The sequence below is a fragment of the Gracilinanus agilis genome, chromosome 4 (genome assembly GCF_016433145.1).
Source record: "Gracilinanus agilis isolate LMUSP501 chromosome 4, AgileGrace, whole genome shotgun sequence".
Taxonomy (NCBI): Eukaryota; Metazoa; Chordata; class Mammalia; order Didelphimorphia; family Didelphidae; genus Gracilinanus; species Gracilinanus agilis.
The window spans coordinates 506,075,972-506,103,486 of NC_058133.1; the positions used below are offsets into that span (position 1 = coordinate 506,075,972).

The 27,515-nt window shown below is 46.6% G+C and overlaps 2 protein-coding genes across 2 annotated transcripts in view; both read left to right on the forward strand.

Annotated features, from left to right (window-relative positions):
* COL26A1 (collagen type XXVI alpha 1 chain) overlaps window positions 1–24,606 on the forward strand; it is a 271,604-nt gene extending 246,998 nt beyond the window's left edge. The window contains exons 9-16 of the mRNA XM_044675635.1: window positions 8,056–8,203; window positions 9,743–9,859; window positions 11,014–11,166; window positions 13,727–13,810; window positions 15,919–15,980; window positions 22,174–22,212; window positions 23,790–23,874; window positions 24,428–24,606. Coding sequence (XP_044531570.1) covers window positions 8,056–8,203; window positions 9,743–9,859; window positions 11,014–11,166; window positions 13,727–13,810; window positions 15,919–15,980; window positions 22,174–22,212; window positions 23,790–23,874; window positions 24,428–24,606 — 867 coding nt within the window. The remainder of the gene's footprint in view (window positions 1–8,055; window positions 8,204–9,742; window positions 9,860–11,013; window positions 11,167–13,726; window positions 13,811–15,918; window positions 15,981–22,173; window positions 22,213–23,789; window positions 23,875–24,427) is intronic.
* Window positions 19,105–20,238, forward strand: LOC123244646 (glyceraldehyde-3-phosphate dehydrogenase-like). Its single transcript, XM_044673170.1, has one exon. It carries the CDS (start codon window positions 19,111–19,113, stop codon window positions 20,110–20,112), a length of 1,002 nt encoding a protein of 333 aa, XP_044529105.1. The 5' UTR covers window positions 19,105–19,110; the 3' UTR covers window positions 20,113–20,238.
* Window positions 24,607–27,515: the final 2,909 nt, after the last annotated feature.

Below are 27,515 nucleotides of genomic sequence, written 5' to 3' on the forward strand. Positions count from 1 at the left end.
CCCAGCTGCCCCGGGGGGGCTGAGTCTTGAATGATGCATGAGATTTCTCCAGAGAGAGATGACTGAGACAAAGGCATTTTAGGTTAGTAAGTCAGACTGGAGAGTATGGAATGTTTATTGCCAATAGCAAGAAATCAGGGCATTTGAGTGAATATGTCCACTAACCTCCTTTGGGATATGCCCATTTGGGTGTCCCATGAACTTTTAAACTCAATATATCCCAAACGGAACATGGTAGTTGCCCTTATAATAAACCTGCTCCTCCACCAGGCTTCCCATTTCTATTCAGAATCCCTCCATCATCCCAGGCACCCAGATTCATTCCCTAGAGGTCATTCTTGACTTTTCCTTTTCATTTCCTGCTCCTCTCCCCCTCAGTCCATCCAAAGGCTTGCTAGATCTGGTCAGGTCTACCTCCACATCTGTGTTTGGGTCATGACAGACTGAAGCCTGAGTTTTCTCACCTTCCCTGGTGCCTGAGAATTTCATCATGAGCACAAAGGTCTTTATGACAGATGTCCTTAGGAAGAGCAGAGGACTTGTTTTGGATGGAAGAAGCAGAAGATGCTATGTTTCTCTAACATGGACAGAATTAAGCTGGAAGGATAATTAGTAAATAATATAGAATTTGCTTTAGTTGATCTTTAAAGGTTAGAACAAGAAGGCACCTTCAAAATAGTGAAATTTCTGCCACTGAGTTAAAATAAAACTCACTCCTGGCCAACTGTTTTTGGAAAACTGTGGTTTTAGCAGACTCAAAGTATAATTTGAGTTGGCAGTACAACATGGCAGCCCCCAAATCTCATATGATCATATACATTCAGTACTTTGATGATCTGTGATTTTTATCAGCATGGTGACTTAGCTTATGGGTCCTCTCTGGACTTTAGGAGTCTTCATAGTCAAAGAAAACTCCATTCTAATCACCCCCAAAATCATCACCTGCAACTTTTTGTTTAATGGATCTCTCTGAATTTAGGGAACCTGGGCCTTGGACAACAAATACCATCAGGGTTTCCTTCCTGGAAATCTTTCCAGATTGGTAGAACTTCTCTGTAACCTTGGAAAATCCCCATAGCCACCTCCATGTCATGAGAAGACACAGAAGTTCTTTAGTCAAGGAAAGCTACTTTAAACTGTATTGATAGACTGTTAATGGCCCCAAAAGGGAAGGGCATGAACCCTACTTTATTGGGTTCAGATATCAACCTTGCTCCTAACTATAGAGAGCCAGCTCTATATGGTAGGGGTCCTGAGTGGCATTTAATGGCGTCGGATTGAAAAGACAGGAAACAGAAAACAAGAACAGCCAGACTAGTGGTTAGCCCATAGCTGCTCCAACTGCTGTGGAGTTTAGAGTTTATTTATATACTGGTTTCAAACAAAGAACACAGAGAAAGAATCACAGCTGTGAAGGGGTTACAAATCATACCAAACCCATTAATGTCTAAAAAGTAGAGAGATAGGTCCAGGATCAAAAGCCAAATTCCAACTACCAATTAGTAGGGGGTTAATTCTGGGAGCAGAAATATATTTCATAGAGATTTTTACTAATTGAGTCCTATCTTCTAGATTTACAGGATTGCACCTGATCAGATAAAGTCCTGTCTAGCTTTGTCTGTCTAGGGCCTTATCTAAGTAATATATTTTTTAGAGTTCAGGCTTCTTAATTATCAAGGAGAGAAATTGTTAACTCAGTAGCTGCTGGTCTGCTAAGGACTCAAAGCTTTCCAATAAGAATATTGAGAAAAGGTGGAGATCTGAAAATGAGTCAAAAGAGGAGCCTTAGATTTTTACCTTAGATGGCCCATTCTATCTGCATCTGACATGCAGTACAGAAAAATCATACACACAGTTTTACTTGCCGATGATTTTGTAATGGGATCCAGATAAAATATCTATTACAGACTCTATTTCTCTAAATGACTCCTAATAGCCTCCTGGAGGGGTCAAGTTGTTTTTGGATTAACCTACCTGCTGGTACCAGAGCTTTTCAGGTCTCAGGGGACCAGGACCAAACACAAAGACTGCCTCAGCCTGGATTGGTCACGTAGGGAATCCAGATAACAGGCCCTAATTTTGACCCTATTTCTCCAATTGGCTCTCTACACCTAACTAGTTATCTGTGTGACTCTGGACAAGTCATTTCACCTCTGAGCCTCAGTTTCCTCACTTGTAAACTAAGGATTGGATCGGGTAGTCTTTTTGAGAGGATTCCTTTTAGCCCTAGTCCCAAGGTGTACCACGCTTCAGAAAGGATCTTGAAAGGCAGGTACATGTCCAAGAAGGCTGGCCTAGGATAGACAGGGAGTATAACCTATGAGTATTGTTGTTGTTCAGTCATTTTCAGTCATGTATAACTCTTTGTGACCCCATTTAGCAAAGATACTGGGGTGGTTTGCCATTTCCTTCTCCTGTTCATTTTACAGATGAGGAAACCAAGGCAAACAGAGTAAAATGGCTTGTCCAAGGTCATTCAGCTAGTAAATGTCAGAGGCCAGATTTGAATGTAGGTCTTCCTGATGGCCCAGCATTCTAGCCATGTTGCCTCTAGAAGCAACTAGATGGTAATGGAAGGGAGGTTGATTTCTACTCAATCTAAAGACAAGCTTCCTCAGCAAGAGCTTTCCAGAAGTCGAGTGGGGCAGCCTGTGGACACGGGATCTCTTTAAACAGAGGAGAGGCCCTCTCTTTGCCTCTCATGTATTCTGCCTACACCTTGGATGGATCTTATTACTTACATGTTCTCTTCCTGCTTGGGCAGGAGCTCCTGGAGGGTTGTCCTGGGATGAGCTCCTGGGCCCTTGGATCCCCAGCTCCCAGCACAGTTGCCCAGCCCGTAGGAAGCACTTCAGAAATACTGACTGACTGAGGGCCACCCCCAAGGGAGGCTGTGGGCCATGAATTGTGTGAACCTCACCCCGAGGACCACTCGCCCCCTTTGGAGTCTCCTCCTGACTGTGACTCCCACAGAACTCCCCCATGTAAGCATGGGCACATGTTGGGAGGCTCCGCCAATGGCACAGATTCTGCATTTCTCCTCATCCCATGCCCACATCTTCCAGCTCAGGGCCAAGAACCTGCAAATCCCACGAATAAATCAATGAGAGCTTCGCTGCCAGAACCCTCCCACGGGACCTGGGATGGGTCTTCCTGGAGCACCAGGGACCAATGAAGCCTTTTCTGGCTCCCAAGGGGTGAGGGCACTGCTGAGCTGTCAGGGATTTGAGCACAGGTCGCCCTTCTCAGCGAATGTACTCTTCCTCTTCCTCTCTTTCCTGGGCTCTGTTTGAAGGTATCCCAGCTTTGCTGCTTTTAATGGGGAAAAAAAAAATTGTAACTTCCTTGAAGGCAGTGACTGTTTCTTTCCTGTCTTTGAATCCCTGGGTCCTTGCGTAGCACCAAGAACACGGAAAAAGCTGATGAGTTTGGATGTGCTGTGTGTGCCTCAGCATTCCACCATTAAATCAGTGGAACAGCCTCTGATCCCTTCCTACCTCAGAGAACATGCCTAAAGATCAGAGGCTATCTGATGGCGATGGGAGGGATCACAGGAAGACGGTCCAGTCCAAGGGTATGTTAAAGGCAGCTCCCACCCGCCCAGGAAAGCCGATTGTTAAATTTTCTGTGCCAGCGTTTACATCTCACCTCAAACATCAGCAGACACCTCAGATCGCAGCTTGACATTTTGTTGATGTTTTTAAACTTAAACTTTTTTAACTAAAAAAAAAATCTTAAAGTGATGGAGAACACGTGAATACTGCAGATTAACTTAAATGGATGTCACATGTATCTTTTCCCATTGTCCACCCTGGGCAAGTTCATCCCTGGAGCCAGGCTCTAGTGGGGAAGCCCTGAGTCCTCTGATTCTGGGTGTTTATTCGCAGAATCGCAGCCCCTCCAGGAGCAGGGAAGTCCTTGTCTGGCCATCGGGGCTCACCAGGAAGCTTTTAGGCAGCTTGAATCTCTTAGACATGGGGGAGGGAGCCCTTTTTTGTTGTTTTGAATGTTTGGAATGGACTGTCTAGACACCTGACTAAGGCCAGGTCTTCAGGGGGTCTGTTAAAGGGACTTTCTCCCCCAGGGATTCGCTTGTTCACAGGCAAATGTTTCTCCTGCTCTGGGGCCAGAGAGGAAATACCAGGCTGTCCATTCAGCACACACACCCCTTAACCAACTGGTGGGCAGGGGGCCGGAGGGCGGAGGGAGCGGGGCTTCCCTGGGAAAGGCCAGGGAAGGGAGCTGTGGGATCTTTCTGTTGTCTGGGAGCAGCTGGCTGGAAACCATCCCTCGAACACATTCCCTGCAGCAGAAAACTCCCCAGACTCCAGGGTCTTAGAGACTCCAACTTCCCCAGTTGTTTTTTTAATCACTTTGCTGAGCTAGCAACTTTCTTCTGCTTAGAAGACATTCCAAGGGTCTTAGTCAGCTGGGGAGGAGGTGCCTGAACTTTGTGGTGATGAGGGGAGGATGAGATAAAGCCTGGGTGGTTTGCTTTAGTTTTCTGGCTGGAGTACAGACAGGGGTGGGGAGTGAGACCCAGCACTGGGAGCCTCTGTATAGAATTCTCCCTCACTTAGCTTCTCTGTGCCTCAGTTTTCTTCTCTGTAAAGAGGAGGTGGGGTGGCTGGAACAGATGATCTCTGAGAGCCCTTCCAACTCAAAACCTAAAGGCTTGTCTCTGGGGATGGCATCATTCGGGTGCTGAGAAGGACTCAGCCAATTATGGGAAGAGCATCCCACCCTGGAGAGATTGTAGCCATAAGGAAGGCATGGCCATGGTGGCCATGGTAGCCATGGCGGGGAGAGAGGCATTCTGTGCTTCTAGGGGTGTGTATAGGTGTGAATGGTGCTGGAATGCAGGAGTAATCAATCAGGCAGAAAATGTCCCAGCACCCCCTTTCCCTCCCCATAGACCTCTCCAGCTTGGTCAAGTTAGGTCCTCGATTGATGCTGTTAGAAGCCATCTAGATGGGACCTGTGGTTCCAGCTTGGCCCTTGCCATCAGCCTCAGTGTCCACCTCTGCAAAAAGAAGGGGTTAAACTCTGGGAGGAAGAAAGGGCCCTTCTGGTTCTAACATGATATACAATTGAAACAAGCTGTGACAAACCCCAAGTCTCCATGTGGGAGACATACAGTTGTCAGAGTATGGAGGGACCATTTCCAAGGTATCTGAAGGAGGGGAGACAATAGCCAAGGCATGGGGGGAAAAGCTTATACTTTATTAAAATCAAAAGACTCCCTGCCACATGAATAGCAGTCAGCTGGAGGGGATCCCCTATTAAGGGTGTTGGGAAGAAACAGGCTGACTTGGCCAGCAACATCCACCGTCTACAAGGCTTTTCCCTGAGTGACTAAAGGACAGGCATTGGAGATCCTGCTGTCCTTTGTTGATTTTGTACAATGCCATGCAGCCTTCCAAGTTCTCTTCCATCAAGGCATGTAACCCAAAGACATCAGATTCTGCAAAACCCTTTGAAAGCAGAGATGAACTTTTTCAAGGATTCTCCTAACATCACCACAGACCAAGGAAGACCCAAATTATTCCCAGAGTCATAGAGAAAATGCCATTGAGTCTAAATTGAAAAGGATGAAAAGATCATAGATTTAGAGCTGGAAGGAGACCCTAGAGGCCACCAATTCAGTCCTCTCTTTTTTACCAATGGGGAAGTTGAGGCCCAGACATGAGACGTTACTTGCCCCTAGTCACAGAGCTAGGAAGTGTCAGAAGCAGAGTCCCCAAGAGACGATGAGGCCTTCCCAGTGTTTGCTCCTTCTGGGCAGAGATTGTTTCTGCTTTTTTCTTTCCTAGCCCACGTACTAACTGAAGTTTGTTATTCCTCTCCAGCCAAAGGAAGACACATTTAGGAGGAGGCCTACTGATTGGGTCCAATTCTAGGCAATATGGCTTTCTACTTGTCCTAGAATCTATAGCAAGGGTGGGCTGGCTGGGACCTGGGCTGGTTTTATCCCTTTTACTTAGCATAGTGTCTAGTACATAGTATTTAATAGGTGGCTATTAATTGATCAAAAAAAAAAGATGAAGAGGGCAACTAGGTTCAGATTGAGAGCCAGGCCAAGAGATGGGAGATCCTGGTTTCAAATCTAACCTCAGACATTTCCTAGCTGTATGACCCTGGGCAAGTCACTTAACTTCCATTGCCTAATTCTTGCTGCTCTTCTGCCTTGGAACTAAATGTGTAGTATTGATGCTAAGACAAAAGATAAGAATTTTAAATAGTAATAATAATAAAAATGAAAACCATTTTTAAAAAATCTTGGGGTATATTTCTCTTTGCTCTGATGGTATAATAAAGTATCCCCAAGCACCCTCCTTTATGAAGTTTCCAGGCCAGGGCTCTGCCTTTATATGATATTATCTTGTTTTTTTTTTCATAAAATAAACCTCCTTGGTGTTGACTTTCAGATACTTATCTGACTTTGCCTGAATTTAAGTTGGATAATGCTACTTAATGTTAAGTAAGTTAGTTAGCTCTACTACTTAGAGCTCAATGTTAGATTCAATCCCATCTATAATCGTATTTCCAAATATCTTGAACTATCACATTTTTTAGGCTAACAAGTTAGTAAACTGAGGTAATTAGATCTAAAAAAATAAATAAATAAATAAAATAAACCTCCTTCCTCACTGGAAGTGGAGACTCCCTGCCATCCTTAACTAGATTCTTGGAAGGGAAGATGGGATAAAAGAGAGGGAGGAGGGAGAGAGCAATTAAGAATAATGATGAGTGTTAATAATAATAATAACAGCTCCCCATTGAAATGGGTGTCCCAAGTGCCCAAGCTCCAAGCCTTTGGCCGAGCCGGTCATCTGGTAGGCAGCTAGTGACACCTGCTGGGCAGTGCTTCACAAAAGAACCCCAGAGTCAGCGGTACTCGGGCTCTTGGCTCTGCCTTTCATCATTTTCCAGTGATTCAGAATCCTGGTGACTTTACTTCAAAGAGGAGAGATGATGACTGCAATCCCCAAGGTGGGCCTTACTGATGGGGTAAGGTAGGGTCTCTCCCGCTACAAACAGAGGGCCCCGACTTGTGTGAAAGGCCCGAGTTCTCTCCTCCACTCTGGCCCAGGGCCATTGCCTTCCCTCCAAGGACCAGCTGTCTTGGCTGGGCCCTCCCATTAAAGATCCACTGGAATCCTTGTTTTCCTGTCCGCCGAGGCCCTTACAGCGCCAACATCCTCACGGAGAAGGGAATTAAAAGTTGGCCAAATAGGGATGCAGCTGGGCAGCGGGCTGACAGAAAGGGCATTGAGGAAGGCTTTGGGGCTTGCTGTTTTCCCAGCTGTCCTTCCCCGTCTCCAGTCACACATCCCTCCCCCTATTCTGGTTCTCGATTCTGAAGGAACAACTTGCTAATCCTTAGAAGGGATCAGATACAGAAGTCCCAGTGTCTTTGCTGTGTGAGAGACCCTTTGTTTCATGAGCAAACCAACTCTTGTGTGTTATTAATTTTACTGGAATTTTCCTATTTTGTAGAATACACTTTCCACTTCACTTTCAGAATTCTGAGTAAGTAGCATAATATTCTTTAGGAACAACATGAGCCTTGGGTAGGCACACCTTTTGTGGGATCAGAGGAGCACAACTGTTGAGTCATTTTTCAGTCATTTTGATTCTTCATGACCCCATTTGGAGTTTTCTTGGTAAAGACACTGGGGTGGTTTGCCGTTTCCTTCTCCAGATCATTTTCCCTATGGGGAAACTGAGGCAAACAGGGTGAAGTGACTTGTGAGGGTCACATAGCTAGAAATTGTCTAAGGCTGGATTTGAACTCACATCTTCAGACTCTAAGCCCGATATTTTATCCGTTGTGCCATGTAGAAGGTAAAAGGGGTATGAGAACCCCTATAGCCCAACACTCTTATATTATAGATAGGGTACCACCAGGGACAGAATCATACAAGTAGTGGGCATCAAAGGCAAGATTTGAACCCAGGCTCTCTGAAACCACCAGTGTTCTTACCATAATGATCACTGTAGTTTTGGGTATGATTCCTCCCATGATGGATTTTCTCCCAATATCTCATGCAGATTCTCCTTCTGGAAGCAGCTGGGAGTGTGGCAACTTCAGAAAATGACATTACTAAGACAACCCCAACCTGGAATAAAGATTTCCTACCAGATGCCATTCCATTGTCCAATCCTGGAACCATAAAGAGGAACCCTTTAGGACCAAGAGGTGAGTGTATTCTTCAGAGTCTTGGATAAGAGATGATTTAATACTGAAAAATCATAATCTGGTGAGCCTGAAGGAACCTTAGATACCACCTAAAGTCCAAAGCCTCATTCTGTAGGTGAGGCTACTGAGGCTCTGGACATCTGAGCTATTATTTTGACAGAATCCCCAGTTCACAATTTGATCATATCATCATAGAATTCCCCAAGATTCTACCACTTTTTCTAAGCAAAATTCAACACATTCAAAATTGAAAAAAAAAAAAAGCCCATGGTATTGCTGTTAAGAATTTGCATAAAGAAAGAAAGCTCTCCACATCCAGAGAAAGAACCGTGGGAGCAGAAATGCAGAAGAAAAACATATGATTGATCACACGGTTCAATGGGGATATGATTGGGAATGTTGAATTTAAAAGATGACTCTACTGCAAACCTGAATAATATGAAAATAAGTTTAGAACAATGATACATGTAAAACTCAATGGAATTGCTCATCAGCTCTGGGAGGGGGGAGGGAGAAGGGGTGGGAAAGAACATGAATCATGTAACCATAGAAAAATATTCTAAAACAAAATAAAGCAAAATACTAGAAATGATAGAGAAAAAATTATTTAAGAATTTGCATAGACCTTTTAGAGTCATCCTAAGGATTGCTTAGCTTTTGTCCATTAAAGCTTGAAGGTTTGATGATCCCAAAATGGTTTTCCCAAAGAACCTTTAATGGAAGGGCATACATTCAGATCCCATGTCTAACATTCCCTGTATAACCTGGGGCAAGATTTAACCTTCCTGAGCCTCAGTTTCCTTATCTGTAAAATGAAGAGATTGGACTAGATGGTCTGTGACATCCCTTCCAACTCTAGGACTATAATTTAACGATCTTGTAACTTTTTGTCTATGTGGGTGTTATTTTTATTTTATTTTAAATTTTATGTTATTAATTACATCAAAATTCGCAGGTATCTCCCTCCCTTCATTCCCCCCACCAGAGAATGCATCCGTTCACAAAAAGAAATGTTTATTAACTGTGTCCTTTCATAGTCTGTTCATCAGTTAACTTTCTCTGGAGGTGGACATTCACAAGTTACTCTTCAAACACTAATTCTGTTATTGTATATAATGTTACTCATTTCTTTTTATGATTTCATGTAAGTCCATGATTGTTTGAAATTAATCTAGTCATTTATTAAGTGGAGCAGCAGGATTCCATCACAGTCGCATGCCATGGCTCATTTAGCCACAACCTAATTGATGGGCATCCCTCCATCTCCAATTCTTTCCTGCCATAATATTTTGGAACATCTTGGTTCTTTTCCTTTCCCCCGATCTCCTTGAGAAAGAAACCTAACAAGAGCATTGCTGGGTTTAAAGGAATACACAGTTTTATAACTCTGGGCATAATTCTAGAATGTTCTCCAAAATGGCAATCTCGTCCCTTGTCATCTCTGTGAACTTGCTAGGAAATAAATGAAAACATCTTTTGGACCAGGCTCCAGGCCTGCACTGTTGGTGATTCTCATCGTTGTCCTTGTTCTTTCTGTAGGATTTCCTGGACAAACGGGACCTCCAGGACCTGTGGGTCCCTCAGGGCTCCCAGGGCCACCTGGCTCAAAAGGCGAAAAGGGCCAGATGGGGGAGATGGGACCAAGGGGGCCCCCTGGTAAGTCAGAGGGATCCGTCGTTGTCCATTGTTCGCACGTTGGGCATCCGTCCGTGGTAGGGGATGAAGACTGTGCTGGGGACTCATGTCCCAGAATCAGGTCAGGTCTCCCACCGCTGGCCTGGTCAAGCATCCCGCGTGGCCAGGGTCCCATTCATCCCGAGATGTGGTAGTCGGGTTGGCCGCTTCCTGTCCCCAACAGCCCGGGAGCCCCTCTGCCCTGCACGCTTACTGCCAGCCTGGTCAGGTGTCCTTCCTTCTCCCTATCTCAATACTTGTCTGAATGGGGCAGGCGGGTGGAGAAGGGCCTGTACCCTGTGCCAGTTTTGCCAACGGTGCCATCCATTCCCTGACTGAGCCCAGAGCGTCGCTAGGAGCAGGCTGTGAGGTGCCTCCATCCCGAGGGGACTGTCTTTAGTAGCAAGGGCCTCCCAAAGGGCAAGATGAGGAGCTGCCATCTCCCCGTGAGGCTCTGAGGCCAGTATCTTCGCAGGCTATTGCCAGGGACCTTCTGGCTGGTGAGACCCTAACAGGGCTGAGAGCCAGGAAGCCCGGCTTCTCTTCCCAACTCCCAGGAGAGGCGTTTCCCATCTCTGGGTCTCAGGAAGTCAGGAGGACATTCGCCATTCCTCTTCCCTCCCAGGGATGTTGCAGAATGATTAACCCAGAGCCCGAAAGCCCCGGCACAAAAGGAACCGGACGTTAGTGCTGAAAGGGACTTTGGAAAGAACGACGTTCATTTTAAAAATGAGAAACTTTGAACCAGACACCAGAAATGGCTGGCACCCAGGCAGGGGCAGAACCAGAGTCTGGACCCCGGGCTTCCACCTTTCAGGAGCAGGATTTGCCCCGAGTGCCCAAGGCGGGGCATTAAGTTAGACCGAATATTCTCCCCTGCCTCTCCCTGACCGCTTTCCTCTTCGGTGTACTTAGTGATTATTGCTCCCTGAAAGGAAAAGAGAACCTCCTTGTTAGAAAGTGTTCCTCCATTGTTACAAAAGAACAACATCCAGAATAAAGAAGCTGAACAAGAGGTCATCTTGTCCATCCCCCTGCCACCATCTTGAATTGTCCTTAAGCTGCCATAGAAACCAGAAGCTCTTGCTATCTCCTGAAGGGACACTCATGATTCTTTCCTTTCTTCTGAATTTTAGGACTCCTGGGGCCTCAGGGTCCCAGGGGACTTCCTGGAGAGACTGGACTCCCTGGGCCTCCTGGACCCCCAGGCCCTCCTGGCAGCCCTGGCCTTCTGCCGCCATTCCAACAAGGGGTTTTATATTCCCTCCAGCCCGCCGGACAGAAAGAAAGTAAGCTGACCCTCTTTGTGCCCACCTTCTAAAGACTTGCCAGGAGGCCTCCGAGCCAAGGGCCAAGGGGAGGGCTTCTCTGTGCCACGACATTTCAGGAAGGGGAAGGCCAAGCCTGCCAGCCGGGATGGGCACTCCGGCCCTCCTGCTCTCTCTATTTTTCCTCCTTGGAGGGAAGAGTTGGATTTGAAGCCAACAGCAAGGGAAAGGAATAAGAAAATAGAGGAGGAAGGAGAGGTCCTGCATTGGGGGGTCAGCGCTGGTTCTCGAGAGCTAGAGGTGAGCTTAGTGGGGTCGGCTCTCAAAGACCTCCACCAGCCTGGTTCTGCCCCATGAACCCGACAGAGCATCAGCTCCTTGAGGACCCGAGTGCTCTCATTCCTGTGTTTGCATCCCCAGGACTCAGGCACATAGTAGCCACTTAAAAAAGCCATGACTATCAACTGATCAGGGCAGCTGAGTGGCCTGGTGTCTAGAGTACCAGCCCTGGAGTGAGGAAGACTCATCTTCTTGGGTTCCAATCTGGCCTCAGACACTTACTGGTTATGGGGTTCTGGGTGTGTAACTAGAATTTTGTGCCCCAGGACTACGTTCTATCCTTACATTTTAGAGATAAGGTTTCTGTGAGCCTGCCTCTCTCTCGCTCTTCTCCCTCTTTCACGGTCTGGTAAACTGCTCTTTACTCAGGCTATGCTCTTCCTCTTCTTCAAGTGATTATTAATAAATCTTATAAAATATAATACACGGAGTTATTAGATATTAATTTTAATCTGACATGGGCAAGTCACTTAACTGTTTGCCTCAATTTTCTCATCTGTAAAATGGCCAACCACTCCAGGATCTTTGCCAAGAAAACTCCAAATGGGATCCCAAAGAGTTGGACCCGACCAAAAAACAACAAAATTTATAGATTGAGTTATCTTCCGTAGCCTTTGTTAAAGGGATTTTCTTAATCTCTCCCTCTGTCTAGTTAGAGAATTTTACAGATAGAGTAGAGCAGATTAGGCCTGGCATGCCAGGCAGAAGAACCTGTTCTCTGAGAAGACCGTTAGAGATAGTTTTAAGAAACTTTAGGTAGTTATTAGAAATTATTTATTAGTGAGACTTTTTAGGGTATCAGATTAATAATCTCTCTTTTTCTCTTGTCTACCTTTCCATCTGTGCTTCTTTCTAAATTAAACAAAGTTTTTTTTTTTATTAAACTGCTCTCCTCACTTTGTCAAACTCCTACATTTAACCCTTACAATACTGTGCCAGGCCTAATCTACTCTGTCTGTAAAATATGAACTAAGTAGCTCCCTAAAAAAATAGACAGCCAACTGTCACCGGCCAATGGCCAGCAGCCCCTTGCCTGAGAGCCAGACCTGCTCCCTAGAGATCCCAGAGGCAAAAGGCCCCTTCCCTCCGGGGCTGCTTCCTTTATCTCCTCACTGACCAAATGCTGTTTTACAAGCTTCCTGCCAGAGAGCAGCTCCTCCTTCCTCTCCTCAGTGTTCTGTCTCCTTGGTAACAGAATCTTCAGCTCTGGCTCACTGACCACTGAACCTGTCAGTGCTCTGATCCATGGAGGAACCTTGCTCTCTCCCCTCTTAAACTAGACAGAGGGAGAGAGGAAGAAAATCCCTCTAACATCTCCTTTTGCTTCAGACTCTAAAATGGACATAAAATGATACCCACTGGATAGTAGGAGGGTCAGATAGGCATGGTCTGGCACCAAGGCACTGCCCTGAGACTAGAATCTGGGCCACATTTGCCTAGAGTAGGTGACAAGGAAATACAATGATTCTGAGGAGTTGGGAGGACGGGATGGGAACAAGGCATGGAGCACTTGTCATCCATTGACTTCTGTCACTAATCGAGGAGGTACCAAGAGTCGGGTATAAACACTGGGGCTGTGGCAGGGAGGGAGGGACAGTCAGGCTCATTGTGAAGGTGAAGGGTCAGAAGCTCCTCAGGGTTCCCTGGACAGTATGCCCTCCCCTGCCACCTCTTTGGGAAGACCTTTGTCAGGAAGGGCACCAGAAGCTTCCCTCTTGCCAAGGTCCAGAGAAGGAAAGCGCTGCTCCAAGACGGTGCAGTAAAGGGTTCCTTGTGGCCTGGGAAGGATGCTCAGTGACCCATGAGGCCACTCCAGAGCAAAGGGTCAGTGACTCAGAAAGAAGCCAGACCAGCTTGGATGACTCCATGTAGGACGACCTGGGTTTCTCAAGGGCTTTGGCCAGGATCTCTCCTCTGCCCACCGAGGATGTGTCTGTCCTTGAGAGCAGTCATGCTCCAGTCCTTTGGGGAAGGGGAGGACCAGACTTTCCCCGAGTATGAGCTTCTCTCTCCATCTGTCTATGGCATTGTAGCTTCCAGAGAGAGGAAGAGATTGGCAGCTTTTCATGGCCTTGGGCCCTCGTCTTCAGAATGGCAACAGTCACTCTGTCAAGTGGTGCCTCTGTCCCTTGGAAAGGCCATGTATAGCCACCATGCTGCTCCAGTGGGAGCTGCCCTGGGTCCCCCTTAACTAGCTAAGTTCTCCCTCAGTGGGTAAGGAGTTGTCGTGGCTCTCTTACAGATGGCGAATCCCAGGCGTCTTCCACTGTAATAGACACCATCATGGCAGGGATCCCTGGGCCTCAGGGTCCCCCTGGCCCACCAGGTAAGTAGATAGCCAGATTAGAGGAATGTATTGTGTGATACAGATGGTGCTTGGTTGGGGACCAACTCGCGCCTTTACTTCCAATCTCTGCCCAAACCTAGAGTCCCAGATCTAACATACCTGGGGCACCAGATGGCAGCTTGGCACAGAGGAAAAAGCACTATCTCTGGAATCAGGTCCTGGGTTCAGGTCCTACCTGTATGTAGCCTTAGGCAAGTCTGTTCACCTCCCTGGGCCTTCAAATGAGGGGATTAGACTTGATAGTCTCCAAGTTGCCTTCTTTCCCTCATGAAATCTACTCAGTAGATCTGGGATCCTCTAAGCGTGTGCCAGGGCCTAGCTTGTTCATATGCACACATGCCATCTTGTTCATGAGCCACATGTTTCCCTTGTAGCTACCCATGATATGTACAGATGTGTGTATGGACCACCCCTGGCAGCCAGTGCCAACCCAGAGACTCAGGCCCTTCTGCTCCAGCCCCAGCACTTTCTGTCCTCTGCTTGGGACAGGGCTGCCGCTGCTTTGACCCAGCTGTTCCCTTTTAATGCCTTACCCAGAGGTCTATTCTGTGCAAGTCAATTTGATAATCCCTCAGGAAGGGCCTAGCATCATTAAGTCACTGTGCTTGGCCCCGGGAGTTTGGGGAAAGACAAGAGGCAGCCCTTGCCCCTCTGGGAGAGAGCTTCTGTTCTACTGGGGGTCTGCTAAAACACATGCCTCATGATACATGACCATTGGAGGAGAAGGAAGGAAGGAAAGACTTCATGGAGGTGGAAGTACTGAACCTGAGCGCCCAGTGAAAATGAAGAACTGGAGTTAAGCATGGCAGAAATCAAATCCAAAGACTTAAGTCAATGCTCAGTGATGGGAGGTGGCCCTGGCTCTCATTAGGTTTGAATTCAGAGTTTTAAGGGGTGCTAGAGAGGTAGGGGAGGAGCCAGAGGGGGATGCCTGCACACCTGCCTGCCCACCTGGGGCAACCTCCTCTGGATCCTCCGGACCTCCACAAAGGATAACAGGAGCTGCCCATTGCCTTTAGAATTAAGTGCAAACTCCTCAGCTTGGCACATAAAGCCTTTCCAAGTCAGGCCCATCACTCTCCTTCCTGCCAAATGGACCTGCTTGCTCTTCCCTGACTCTGACACCCATATCCAGCTTCTGGGCCTCTTTTTAGCTTCCCAGAATGCCTGGGGGGCTCCCTACCCTCTCGTCTTAAGACCGTTTAGCTTCCATCAAGTCTCACATCCTATGGGAAGTCCAGGTTCTTTGGGGTTATGTTTTCCTGCAAATCCCAAGATAATCTGTGGAAGAAGAAAACACATTTCATTGGCTTCTCTCTTAGTTGAATGTTAGCCCCTTGTTATGTCTTTGGGGCAGTGGCATCTAGCACAGGGTCTGCCACCTGGGCTTGAGGAAATAAATACTCGACATGTGCTCAAACGTGTGAAAATTTCAACAAATGAATTGTCAAATTCCTAACAACTCACAACACATGAGGGAGAAGTCCTCCCTAGATAAATAACTCTGTGGAGGTAGCTTTATCAACCACATTTAGTAGATGGGGAAACTGAGGCTCTGAAAGGGCAGATGCCTTATCTACAACCACATAGCTCCTAGAGGTTCAGGTGGGATTTAATCCGCTTCTCCTGGCTCCAGAAGCAGCATTTATAGTGGTTCTGGCAGACTGCCTCTGGCTTGTTCTGGGAGACACAGCAAGTTAACAAACGGAGTAGTCAGAGGTCCCAGCTTTAAGTACAAGAGCCATGCTGCTGCCCACACTATCCATTTGTCATATTATTTGTTTATGAATTTATTCTTCATTTCACTCAGAAAAGAAAGGATCCCTGCAGTACCTCCCAGTACCTCTGTCTCTCTTGGCCTCAGTTTTCTTATCTATAAAATGATGGGTTGGACTCAGTGGCCTCTGAGGTTCCTCTAGCTCTGGATCCCAGGGTCTTCGGTTCCTCTCATGGTTCCCAGTAGCTCATTCTATCAGGTTTCCAATGCCAGGGCTTGTGACTGGCAGTGAGAAGGGGCTTAGCATAAAGATTAAGAATAGAACCTGCCTCTTGCATGCAACTGATTTAAGTGATTTCTTTGCCCACAGGACCACCCGGACCCTCTGGACCCAATGGACCCCCAGGGCCCATGGGAGCTCCGGGATCCCAGGTAAGGAAGGTCCATATCAGGGGTAGGAAGGAGAGATAGGATTAGGCATGGAGGGAAATTTCTAGCTTAAAAGGAAGAACCAACTCTCTCTCTCATCCCCCTTTCCCCAGAAGTCATCTCCCTAGGTGGTTATTGGAGGGTGGACCAGACATCTTCTCTCTGCTCCTAGATCTTATCACCTCTTGTCCCCATGTGAAGACAGCATTTAATCTGGACAAATATAAAATTAAACACTAGCCCCCCCCCTCAAAAAAGTCAGATCTTCTCTCATTCCCCCTGAAGCCTTGATGACCAAAAATACACTTCTGTGGGCAGAGTGCCGAGCTTAAGAATCAGCGGATATAAGGTTAAATCTTGCCTCTGCTGCTTACTTCCTGTGTGACCTTGGACAAGTCTGGGTCTGTTTCCTCACCCTCAAAAATGATGGGATTGACTTACCTCCCTCTACAGCTCTAGATCAGTGATCTATAAGCCTCCAAGGACAGCAAAAAATAAATATGCCAGAATGGAACAGTTGCCATCCAACCTGCTTAAAAATCCCCAGAGGGAGCCATGTCTCTCAGACGATGTTAGGGCAGAAACTTTGTTCTTTCAAGTATCCCACAAAACTAGAAGGTTGGTCTTCCATTGGCAGAGATTCTTGGTTGTGTGTTTTCAGTGTGATCAAGTGCCTGTATTGAGGGGAGTCGAGAAATGATGCCATCGAAGCTCTCCCCAACAGAGCCCTTCTCTTCCACAGGGAAGGCTGAAAGTTCTCTCCAAGTCTATGTCTGAGCCCACTGAAGTCTTTCCCCCTGGAAAGAGGGTCCTCTGAATGGGTGATCAGGCCCAGCTGTTGCTCTCCATCCAAGGCAGCAGGAGGCCTCCCTTTCAGCTCCAAATCCTATGATCCTGGAGCTTAGTGTGGCCCTTCTCCCTGGGCACATCTGTATTTGAGCGGGACACACCTGGAGAGCCATGTGTTGCCCAAAGGACTCAATTCCCACCATTAAAGAACGATGCTGGGAATTTCAGCTGTGGCTGGCAGAGGGCACTGACCGGCAGTCATGGCTGGCAGCTGTCCACAGCTGAAACTAGGGTCAGTGCATTATGGAGCAGAGAATTAGCCTCACATCACTTGGAAGGCTGCCGCACCTTCATGGCACAGAATGACTTGAATGTCACGCAGCCGCCATTGTACTAGCTCAAACATGGTTGGACCATGTGGGACCATTGTAGCATGCTTGCCTTCTTCAATTTTTGTCTGACACTGGACCACATCCCCAGTTTTATCCCTTGTACCCTTGCCTCGGTCACAAAATCTGAGTTAAAGAGAACACAACCATTTACCACAAAGAGTGATCTGTCATCAGATCTTCCTGGAAGACCTCTAAGGAAGGGGAGTCCTTTCCTCCCCAGTCCTTTCCTCCTTTTCCTCCTCCTGCTTTGGGGTAGCACTAACGGTAAGGGAGTTTTCCCAACACAAAACCCAAATTTGCTATCCAGCATCATTCCTTGTTCCACCCTCTGAAGCCAAAAACAAATGCCATTCCTTCCAATACTTGAAGACAATTTCCCCATTCCTTTTAAATCTTTTCTTCTCTAGGGTCACAGAATGTCCCCAGTCCCTTTATCTAAGACATGATCCCGAGGCCTTTCACCCTCCTTGGTCTCTGACCTCCTTGGGGTGGGTGCTACCCCACAAAACTGAACACAGTACTCAAACATGATGACTAGAGAACAGCATATGGCTGTCAGTGTCTCTTAATGCACTTTAAGGCTGCCTCAGTTTTCATGGCTGCTGTATTGACCTGTTAATTCATATCAAGCTAAGTTCACCCAAAGCTCCCAATCTTTTTCTTCTCTTCTCTCTTTTTTTAAGCCATTACCTTCCATCTTAGAATCCATACTCTGTATTGGTTCCAAGGCAGGAAAGTGATAAGGGCTAGGCAATGGGGGTGAAGTGACTTGGGCAGGATCACAAAGCTAGGAAGTGTCTGTCTGAGGCCAGAGTTGAATCTAGGACCTCCCATTTCTAGGCCTGGCTTTCAATCCACTGAGGTACCCAGCTGCCCCCCACACATTTGTCTTTAAGAGATTTGGCAAATAAGGGGGAGCTCTCTGATGTGCTGGCTGTTAATAACCATCTGTGTAGCCCATCCACTGACTTTGCTAGTAGCAAAAGTCTGTTTCCCCAAATGGAATATAAGCTGCTTGAGGGCAGGATTGTTTCATTCTAGTCTTTTGTATCTAACACTTAATGTGTAGGTGCTTAATAAGTGCTTGCTGTTTAATTGGGAAATTTAGGGGGCCTCATCTAGTATTGCTATATCACCATTCATCTTGGGAAAAGGAAAGGCAGCCAAAAGGCTGAGTTCTTTTATCTGGGGTTGGCCTCAGGTATAGTTTCATTTGTAAAATTGTGGCCTGGAGTCTTCCAACCAGAGAACAAACCATGCTTGTTCTCATATTCTACCTGCCAAATTGGGCTAACCCCTTCCTGAGAGTTCTTGTTTCTGAACAAGCTAAAGCAAAGACATTATTTCAAAAGACTCACCAGCTAGGAAGGGAGAGCTGGTGGGCCTCTGTATGTAGGAAGTTCCCAGGGTTCAAGTAGGCTGTAGGGGGAAAGAGGACCTATGGGGCTAATGGTTCCCATACCTGCTCCACTTGACCCATCATGTGCCTTGACTAGGGAATTGGACAGAGGGCTGAGAGGTCAGTAAAGAGCTTATCCAGGAGACAGAAGCTACACCCGCAGAACCAAAAGGAGGAATCCCTTTTGGAAGAAGGACATCAGGATTTTATTCTCTCCGTGGTGTTAATAAAATGTGGCATCATGAAGAGGATCGGTTTCTGTCCTCGAGGTGCTGCATCCCCAGGAATCACAGTATCCATTCATTCCAAGAACTCTACAGAAATCATAGCTAATAATTTGAAAATGGAGAATGTCAGCAGTCCCAGTGGCATAGAGAGAGGATAAGGGGATGTGTTAGCAGAGAAGAGTCTTAGTCAGGAGGAAGGAGAATAGGGAATGGGAAAATGTCTCCACCAGAGCAGATAATGGTATATTTGGTAAAAGAAAATAGGAGAGCTCTTCACCCAAGCTCACTGCCAGAATCCTCTGCTGCAGTCGCATCCTTTAGACAAGATGGTGAAGGTTAGAGTCAACGGATTTGGCCGTATTGGACGCCTGGTGACCAGGGCAACATTCAGCTGCAAAGAAGTAGGAATTGTGGCCATCAATGACCCCTTCATTGACCTCTCCTACATGGTTTACATGTTCCAGTATGATTCCACCCATGGCAAGTTCAAGGGCACTGTAAAGGCAGAGAATGGAAAGCTGGTGATCAACGGAAAACCCATTACCATTTTCCAGGAGCGGGATCCCGCTAACATTAAATGGGGAGATGCTGGAGCCGAGTACGTTGTGGAATCCACTGGCGTCTTTACCACCATGGAAAAGGCCGGGGCTCACTTGAAGGGTGGAGCCAAGCGAGTCATTATCTCTGCCCCTTCTGCTGATGCCCCAATGTTCGTGATGGGGGTGAACCATGAGAAATACGACAATTCCCTCAAGATCGTCAGTAACGCCTCCTGCACTACCAACTGCTTGGCCCCCTTGGCCAAGGTCATTCATGACAACTTCGGCATTGTGGAAGGACTCATGACCACAGTCCATGCCATTACTGCTACCCAGAAGACAGTAGATGGCCCCTCTGGCAAGCTGTGGCGGGATGGGCGTGGGGCTGCCCAGAATATCATCCCTGCTTCCACGGGTGCCGCCAAGGCTGTGGGCAAGGTCATACCTGAGCTGAACAGGAAGCTCACAGGCATGGCCTTCCGTGTTCCTGCTTCCAATGTGTCTGTGGTGGATCTGACCTGCCGCCTGGAGAAAGCTGCCAAATATGACGATATTAAGAAGGTGGTGAAGCAAGCTGCAGAGGGGAACTTAAAGGGCATCTTGGGCTACACAGAGGACCAGATAGTATCCTGTGACTTTAACAGCGACACCCACTCTTCTACCTTCAATGCTGGCGCTGGCATTGCCCTCAACGACCATTTTGTCAAGCTCATTTCTTGGTATGACAACGAGTATGGTTACAGCCACCGTGTAGTAGACCTCATGAAGTACATGGCCACCAAGGAGTAAAGTGGAAAGCCATGATGGATCTTCATCCCCAGCCAAAAAAAGAGTAGTTCCACCACTGGGGAGCCCACATCCATAATAACCTATGTCCCTGTGCTGGGGATCCCATGCCCTCTTCACATCCCTGCCCCAGGCACCCCTGTAGTGGGGGGAGGAGCATAGTCCTATCTTGTGTATCATCAATAAAGTCATCACGTTCAGTGCAAAAAAAAAAAAGAAAGAAAATAGGAGTTGGGAGAAGAATTTGGGCTCAGTCATCATGAACAAAATTGTGCTGGGAGAGTTGTTGATTCTGTGAAAAGAATGTAACCCCTCCGATGTAAACAACTGCTAAGCTGGAGGGAATCTCAGAGCCCATAGAGAGCCCAAATTCCCCCTGATCTTGTAGAAGCTGGATGATGGAAGAATAGGAATCCATGAATAATTGAGCCAGTCCATCCCATTTTGGACATTTCCAGCCTTCAGGGATGTCTTCTCTACATCAAGCCTACATCAGCCTCTAAGCAGTTTCACAAACCATTGTTCCCCTTAGTCCGGAGAAGTCTTCATGCCGTTTAAAGCTTTATTACTGATAATACTTCCTCGTCTGCATGAAAGCCCTTCGGCTCCTTGATGAAAACTCTTTTGTGGCCCCTAAATCTTCTCTCCTCCTAGCTGACCATTGTGCACTCCCTGCAATGTTCATGGGATGACTTTCCAGTCCTCGGACCATCACACTATTGTGGACGCACTCCTGAATGTCATTCCTGATATGTACTAGCCAGAACTCAACATGATTTTCCAGATGGGGTCTGATTATGGGAGACCCAATGGAACTGTAAACTCACACACCCAGTACCCATCTCTTATCAGCTGCCATGTCATACTATGGACTTATATCGGCCTTTTAGTCCACTAAACCTCCAGATATTTTTTACAGACACTGCTTCTTCTGTCCTGTATTAGTGCAGTTTGATTTGGGAACCCAAGTGTAATAGTTGATTAACATTTATCCCTCTAAATTCCCCTTGCTTTTCCTCTTATTTCATCCTATTCTGTTAAGACCTTTCTGACTATATCATCCAACATGTAAATTATCTCTCCAAACTCTGCATCATCTGACAAATGGGAAGTCATGCTATTTCTGCCTCTGGTAGGATCACAGATTTATAGGTTAAATGGCTTGCCCAAAGTCACCTAGATAAGGACATGACAGAGTCCTCTTCCAAGTCATTGCTGTTGAATGTGCTCAGATTCAAAGAGAGCTCCCTGAGGTGCTCAGGTAGAGCACCCTCTAATGAACTCATTGGGGTCATCCTATCTCCTCGGGGTGTTTGATCATCAGTGGGATCTCTGCGTCACTCTCTTCACATAATTACAAACTGCTTTCCAGAATATTTAGGCCAAGGAAGAATAATGTATTGGGAAGTCCCTCTTTTCCCATCCTCCAACACCGACTGTTGCCATCTTTTCTTATCTTGACCAATTTGCTGGATACGAGCTAAAACTTGAGGGTTTTGATTTGCATTCTTTTTATTGTTAGTGATTTGGAATATTCTTTTACATAGCAGTTTACAATTGGAAATATTTTATTCACACATCTTGATTATTTCTCCACTGGGGAATAGCTCTGGTCCAGGATATTTGTGTTAGTTCCCGATTTACCTTGGCTATCAGAGCCTACAGATATTTGATGAGCAGAATTCTTCCCAATGACTCCCCCTCCTTATTCTAGTGATATTTATCTTGTTCATACAGAAATTTTGAAATATCACTTCTTTTGCAAAATCATCTATTTTGTCTCATAATGGCCTCTGTCCTTTGGTTGAGAGCTCTCTCCAAGCCATGGCTGTGAACAGAACCTTATGCATAGTTTTCTTAATTTTAAAGGATTCTTCTAGAATTCTCCCCGAGCCTCCCACTCCCCCACTCCCAGGCACACTTCCTCCTGTCCCCATAGTAGCCAGCAGGCTTCTGCCACCCACCACAAAAAGAATTATCTTCAGGAAAAGACGATATTTACTCGATTTTCCTTCTCTTAAGAACATCATCTCTTTTTTTTGTTGTTCTTTGGTCTGATTTTAGGGAGAACCTGGCTCAAAAGGAATAGAAAAAGGAAAAGAGGTAAAAAATATCTAAATGTTTTGACAAACGTATTCCCTGCCCTTATTTCTTATTTATTGATGTCTGTCTGAGTTGGGCCCAATTTCTATTGAGTCTGTTTTCAGTGCTTTGGCATTGCAGAGAACAATGGATTTGGGCTCAGAGGTTTTGGTTTCATAGGGTTATAGATCGGGATAGAAGAGACCTCAGGGGCCATCTAGCCCATCCACCCCGTTATACAGATGAGGAAACTGAGTCCAGGTAGGTCAGGTGACTTGCCCAAGGTCACACAGGTAATAAGAAGCAAGTCCAGGATTTGAACACTCTCCTATGACTTCACTCTTGCCATTCCACCAGGTTGCTACTTCCAGGTTTAAATCATGGCTTGGGACATTTGCTACCTGTTTCTCCTGAGATGGGTGCTTGATACTTTTCTGGGTCCCCGCTACCTCGTCCCCCTCTCAGGGACTGGACCAGATGACCTCTCATGTCCCTTCTACTCAAAATCCTCTGACCCCAAGGAAAAAAGAAGGCGCCCTTGTCGTCTCTGTGTCAAGTGCTGCGGCAGCTCTACAGGAAGCACAAGGCATAGTCCTTGTCCTCAGGGAACTTCCGGTCCTGTCGGGGAGATAAAACACACAAACACACACCGTAACAGTCCAAGACTGTGATGAGAGGAAGGTGGATGGTATAGATAGGGCTAGAGGAGGTCCTCTCCTGGCCTGACGTAGCTGTGAAGCTTCCTGAGTCAGTGGGACCTCAGCTGCAAAAGGATAGTCAGGATTTGCTTTATGGGAAAGGATATTCCAGGCAGGGAGAATAACATTCACAGATGTGGCTGTGGGAATGAATATCCATGGAGTCCTTAGGGAATAGTGTGTCCTGGGCTGGCCAGAATCAAGGAATAAGAAATGTAGGAGAGGGTACTAATGTGGGAGCAAAGGAATTTGGGGGTCGGGGAGACAGGGGAAGACGCTGAGGGCCCATCTAAGGAGATGGACCACGGAGGAAGGTGACTCAGGCAGGAGTGTGCAGGATGGATGTAGAGTGGGGGAATGAGGAAAGGGATCCCAGTTAAGAGGCTGTGATAAACCCAGCACACAGGGATGAGGATGGGCCAGGGCTGAGAAGATGATGGATAAAAGGAGCATCTGAGAGACATTCAGCAAGAAAACTGCAGGACTTCTCACTCACTCACACACACACAGTTAGGAAATAACTTGGGCATCGTCTAGTCCTAGAATTGTAGCCATTGAGTTCCATCCCATTTATGTTATAGATGAGACAACTAAGGCCCAGAGAGAAGCAGCCTGTCAAAAGCTGCACGGCCCAGTGGGAAGAAGGCTGGCTTTGGAGTCCAGGACAAGGGTTCAAGTCCCAGCCCTGCCACTTCCTACAAGTCATTCGGTCTTCAGTTTCCTCATCTGTAAAATGCATGGCCATTTGGTGCCAAATCCAGAACTAAAACCCTGATGCTCTAACAGGCTTTGCCAACATCTGGCTCTTTCCTGACCAACAACAAGATCAGCCACCACTTTGGTGGCTCAGTTTTCTGCCTCTGCTTCTTACCCCTATCACTCATTTACTTATTCCCATAGAGCGAGGGAGTACAACAGCTTCGAGAAGCCCTGAAGATTTTAGCAGAGAGGGTGCTAATTCTAGAACACATGATTGGAATCCATGGTGAGTGCCCAAAGGACTGCCAAGCCAGATCTGGAAGGCTGGCCTGTAGGATGGGGTGGAAATTGATGGGGATTTGGAACCCATTGCCAAGATTATTGGCCCCCATTCCTGTCTTGAGGAATGAACCCTGTGTGTGGACTTCGGCAGCCACTTCCTCCTCTTGTAGAATCCCTCACAGCACCTACCTGCCTACCTCTCTCCTAGAGAAGCAACAGGGGGTTCCAAAGCTGCTCAAACCAAATGCGAACTGTTCTGTTAGGAGCCATTTGGGGATATCCAGGAGAAAAAGAACTAGAAAATCGGAGATCCCCAATTACACAGTCTCCAACCTCCCCAACAGAAGGGGGGACCCTGCTCCCAGTGGCCCACACTATCCATGGGTCTGTTGCCTTAGAGCACTCCCAGGCCTCTTCCCTGGAAGCTTGGTAGCTTCCCTTCTCTAAACAAGGACATTCTCTGGGCCCCCGAAAGGGCCTGCCTCTCCCATTCTTGGTCTTTTCCTTGTTTTACAAAGACTGCATCCACAGAGCTAAGGCACTGTCTTTCTTTTCAGACCCACTATCTTCCACGGAACCAGGTTCTGGACAAGATGGATCACTAGGTGGTGCCTTACAGAGCAATAAGATGAAGAGAGGAGGCTCCCTCCCACCCCAGCCATATGACACCATCTCTAACTTACTTGACAACATCAAGCCCAGAAAGAACAGTAATGACAGCAGGAGCTTGAAATAGGCTATCTGACATCTCCCTGTGACAATCTGTGCACTGATTAAAGATACAGTATCTGAGGACAAAGACACTCCAGACTGTGGCCCCTGAGCCCAGAGCAAGGGAAACTGGGGGTAATGAAGCAGGGATCTTGCTGTGCCCCAGATGGATGAGGGATGTGGGAAGGGCAGTCACTACAAGCTTTGGCCCACATTAGTGCCATGATCATGGAGGCTGCTTTGGGAGGCTCTCCAGGGGACCTATACCAATCATCATCTCTCTGTCTCTGTCTCTCTCTCTGTTTCTCTGTCTCTCTCTGTCTCTATGTCTCTCTGTCTCTCTCTTTCTTCTGTCTCTTTCTGTCTCTGTCTCTGTCTCTCCCTGTCTCTGTCTGGCTCTGTCTGTCTCTGTCTCTCTGTCTCTCTCTATCTCTGTCTCTCTCTCTCTGTCTCTCTCTGTCTCTGTCTCTCTCTGTCTCTGTCTCGGTGTCTCTGTGTCTCTGTGTCTCTGTCCCTCTGGCAGGAGGGTGACTCCTGAGGGATTAGACAAGACTATGTGGCTAGCTTCATCATTAGACATTCCCACACAGGGGCATCATGGTAAGATTAGCTTTCCCAGAGTCCCACTAAAACAACATGGTTTCCCTGTTGGTCTGGCTCTCCATCAGTGTCTTTGGAGCAAACCAAACAGATGCTTGCCCAGAGCAGCTTGGAAAAAGGAAGCCAGAGCCCTTTCCTAGAAAGGCCTGACCTGCCACCAGTGCCCCTAGTCATCATGGCCACAGTCATATGCTTCATCTTCCCCCAAAGCACACCCTGTTAACAACTCTGGACTAACTCCCTAGAATCAAAGCTGGTTTTAATGGCTCTTCTGCCTCTTCTGCCTTCAAGTCCTAAGTTCTCATTTGTCACCCCAAGTGAAAGAGGAAGATAAAATGCAAGCACAATGTGACTTCGAGTCCAACAGTGGAAGCTGGGAGTCCTGAGAACAGGATGAAAAGTGAGTGGAGGATAGAAGTTTGAACCAGATTACTTACTCCCTAAGATGCTATGCTTGAGTCATTTCAGGCTACTAAAAAGTTCATTTAAACTAGTTCTGTGAGTGAACAAAATTCCATGCTCCAAACCCCCTAGTTAGAATTCATCTGGGTGGCTGGGGTGGGCAGAATGAGGACACAACCCCAACTCTAGAGGCAGCTTTTCCAGCCTAGAAGTCATTTGGGAATTGAAAAGTACCATCACCATCTTCATTAACTCCCTCTTGCCAAACTCTGTGAAGAGCTTACTAAATCTCAAACACAGCATTTCCTACTCCTATTCCAACAATTTCCTAATTGTGTGGTACTGTATCTTTAATTTTGGTGTGATCAGAAACCAAGACTGGGTAGGCTTTCTCTGCACCTACCCAATCACCAGGTCTTGGGAGAATAGTCTCTCCATCCAAAGAAACGTTCCTAGTTCAAAGAGAACTTTCAAGAGCATATTCTGGGTCTTATCTCACAAAGTCCTGTGGATGCTGATTTATAGCAAGCAGGTCCTTCAAACCCACCGCTTTGTTGTAGGTGGGTGGCTGAGATCCCTTTTGGCTGGATCTTTCATTTGGGTGCATTGTATTTCCATGAGGTATTCATTTATGTTCTGTTTCCATCTCTCCAACACCACATCACCATGCTGGTGCCTTCCGTGGCTTTTCAGGTTTTCCAAGATCACCAGCATCTTCTCTCCCTTCCTTTTAGATGATTTTTCAGCTTGGTTATCTGAGGGGGAAATGAGAAAACAAAAGAAAAAAAAAGATTTTGTCTTCTTTGCATCAAGATTAGAACTGAGCTGGTTCCACACTGGGCTTCCCTCCAGTGCTGAACTCCAGTGATGGAATTCTCTAATCCTGGTCAGACTGAAATGAAGTCTGGAACACTTAGGGATGCCACGATGGCAACTTCAGAGAAAGAGCCAACTTCATCCTGGATGTATCTCCCAATGGGCCAGGGAAGAAGGCTGGCTTTATACTGCCTGGAAATTTCAGTCCAGAATTATGGCTGATTTCTCCTTGTTTAAATGGCATTCCACAATGCTGATTCTATAGCCTGAAAGAGCAACCTCTTGGTTTCTTTGATTATTGTGAAGTAATGAATCCCAAGTTCTATACAAGTCCATGGAGCACATTTCTAAGTACTGAAGAAAATGCTGGTATTATGGTTCAGTGCTAATTTTTAGACTTTCTTATTTATGTTGGTGTGTTCTGTATGTGTAAGTGTCCCAACTTTCTGCATTTTACTATATTCTCTAGCCATTTGTCCCTTATCTACACATTGCAATTCTGTACAGGCTTTCCCAAAGGAAAACAGCTGGCTTCCACTTTGTGTTTTATTCACTCATTTTAACTTGGTTGAAATTGGCTGCCAGGCAAAAGAGTGGCCCCACGGCCAGGCCACTGATGGATGACATCTCTTGGTTTTCCTATGGTGATGTTATGATTCATGTTATTGACCTCTCTCTTTCTCTTTCTTTGCTTTGGTGTTTTTGGGTTGTAGGAGACATCTTGTACTTGGCCTTCTTACAAAGCAGTGGGACCAATAGTGCTAAGCCCACTGAGGACCAAGATCTTTCATGTAACGAACTGAGAAATAAATATATTATACGTGACAAAACTTGTCTCTTTGGCAGCCAAAGCCAAGTCGTTCTTCCGGCTTTCATGTCTTCATTTCCTCCCTTCTCACACTCTGAAAATGACACCGTCTCAGGGCAGAAGAACCTGGAATCACACGGCTCACTTTCCATATTCCCAGGGAAATAAAAGTAACCTTGGGATCTCTCTTAGATCAGTTCTGCAGTTTGGGCCAGAAGCTGAAGACTTGATGTCACCACAATCAGTTCCATAAAGGCCAGGCAAAGTGTGCTCCCAACACAGACCCAAGATCCTTTCTCCTCATCCTT

What these genes read in the sequence shown, in the direction of transcription:
- LOC123244646 (XM_044673170.1), top strand. Translation starts at nt 19,111, where the DNA reads ATGGTGAAGGTTAGAGTCAACGGATTTGGCCGTATTGGACGCCTGGTG.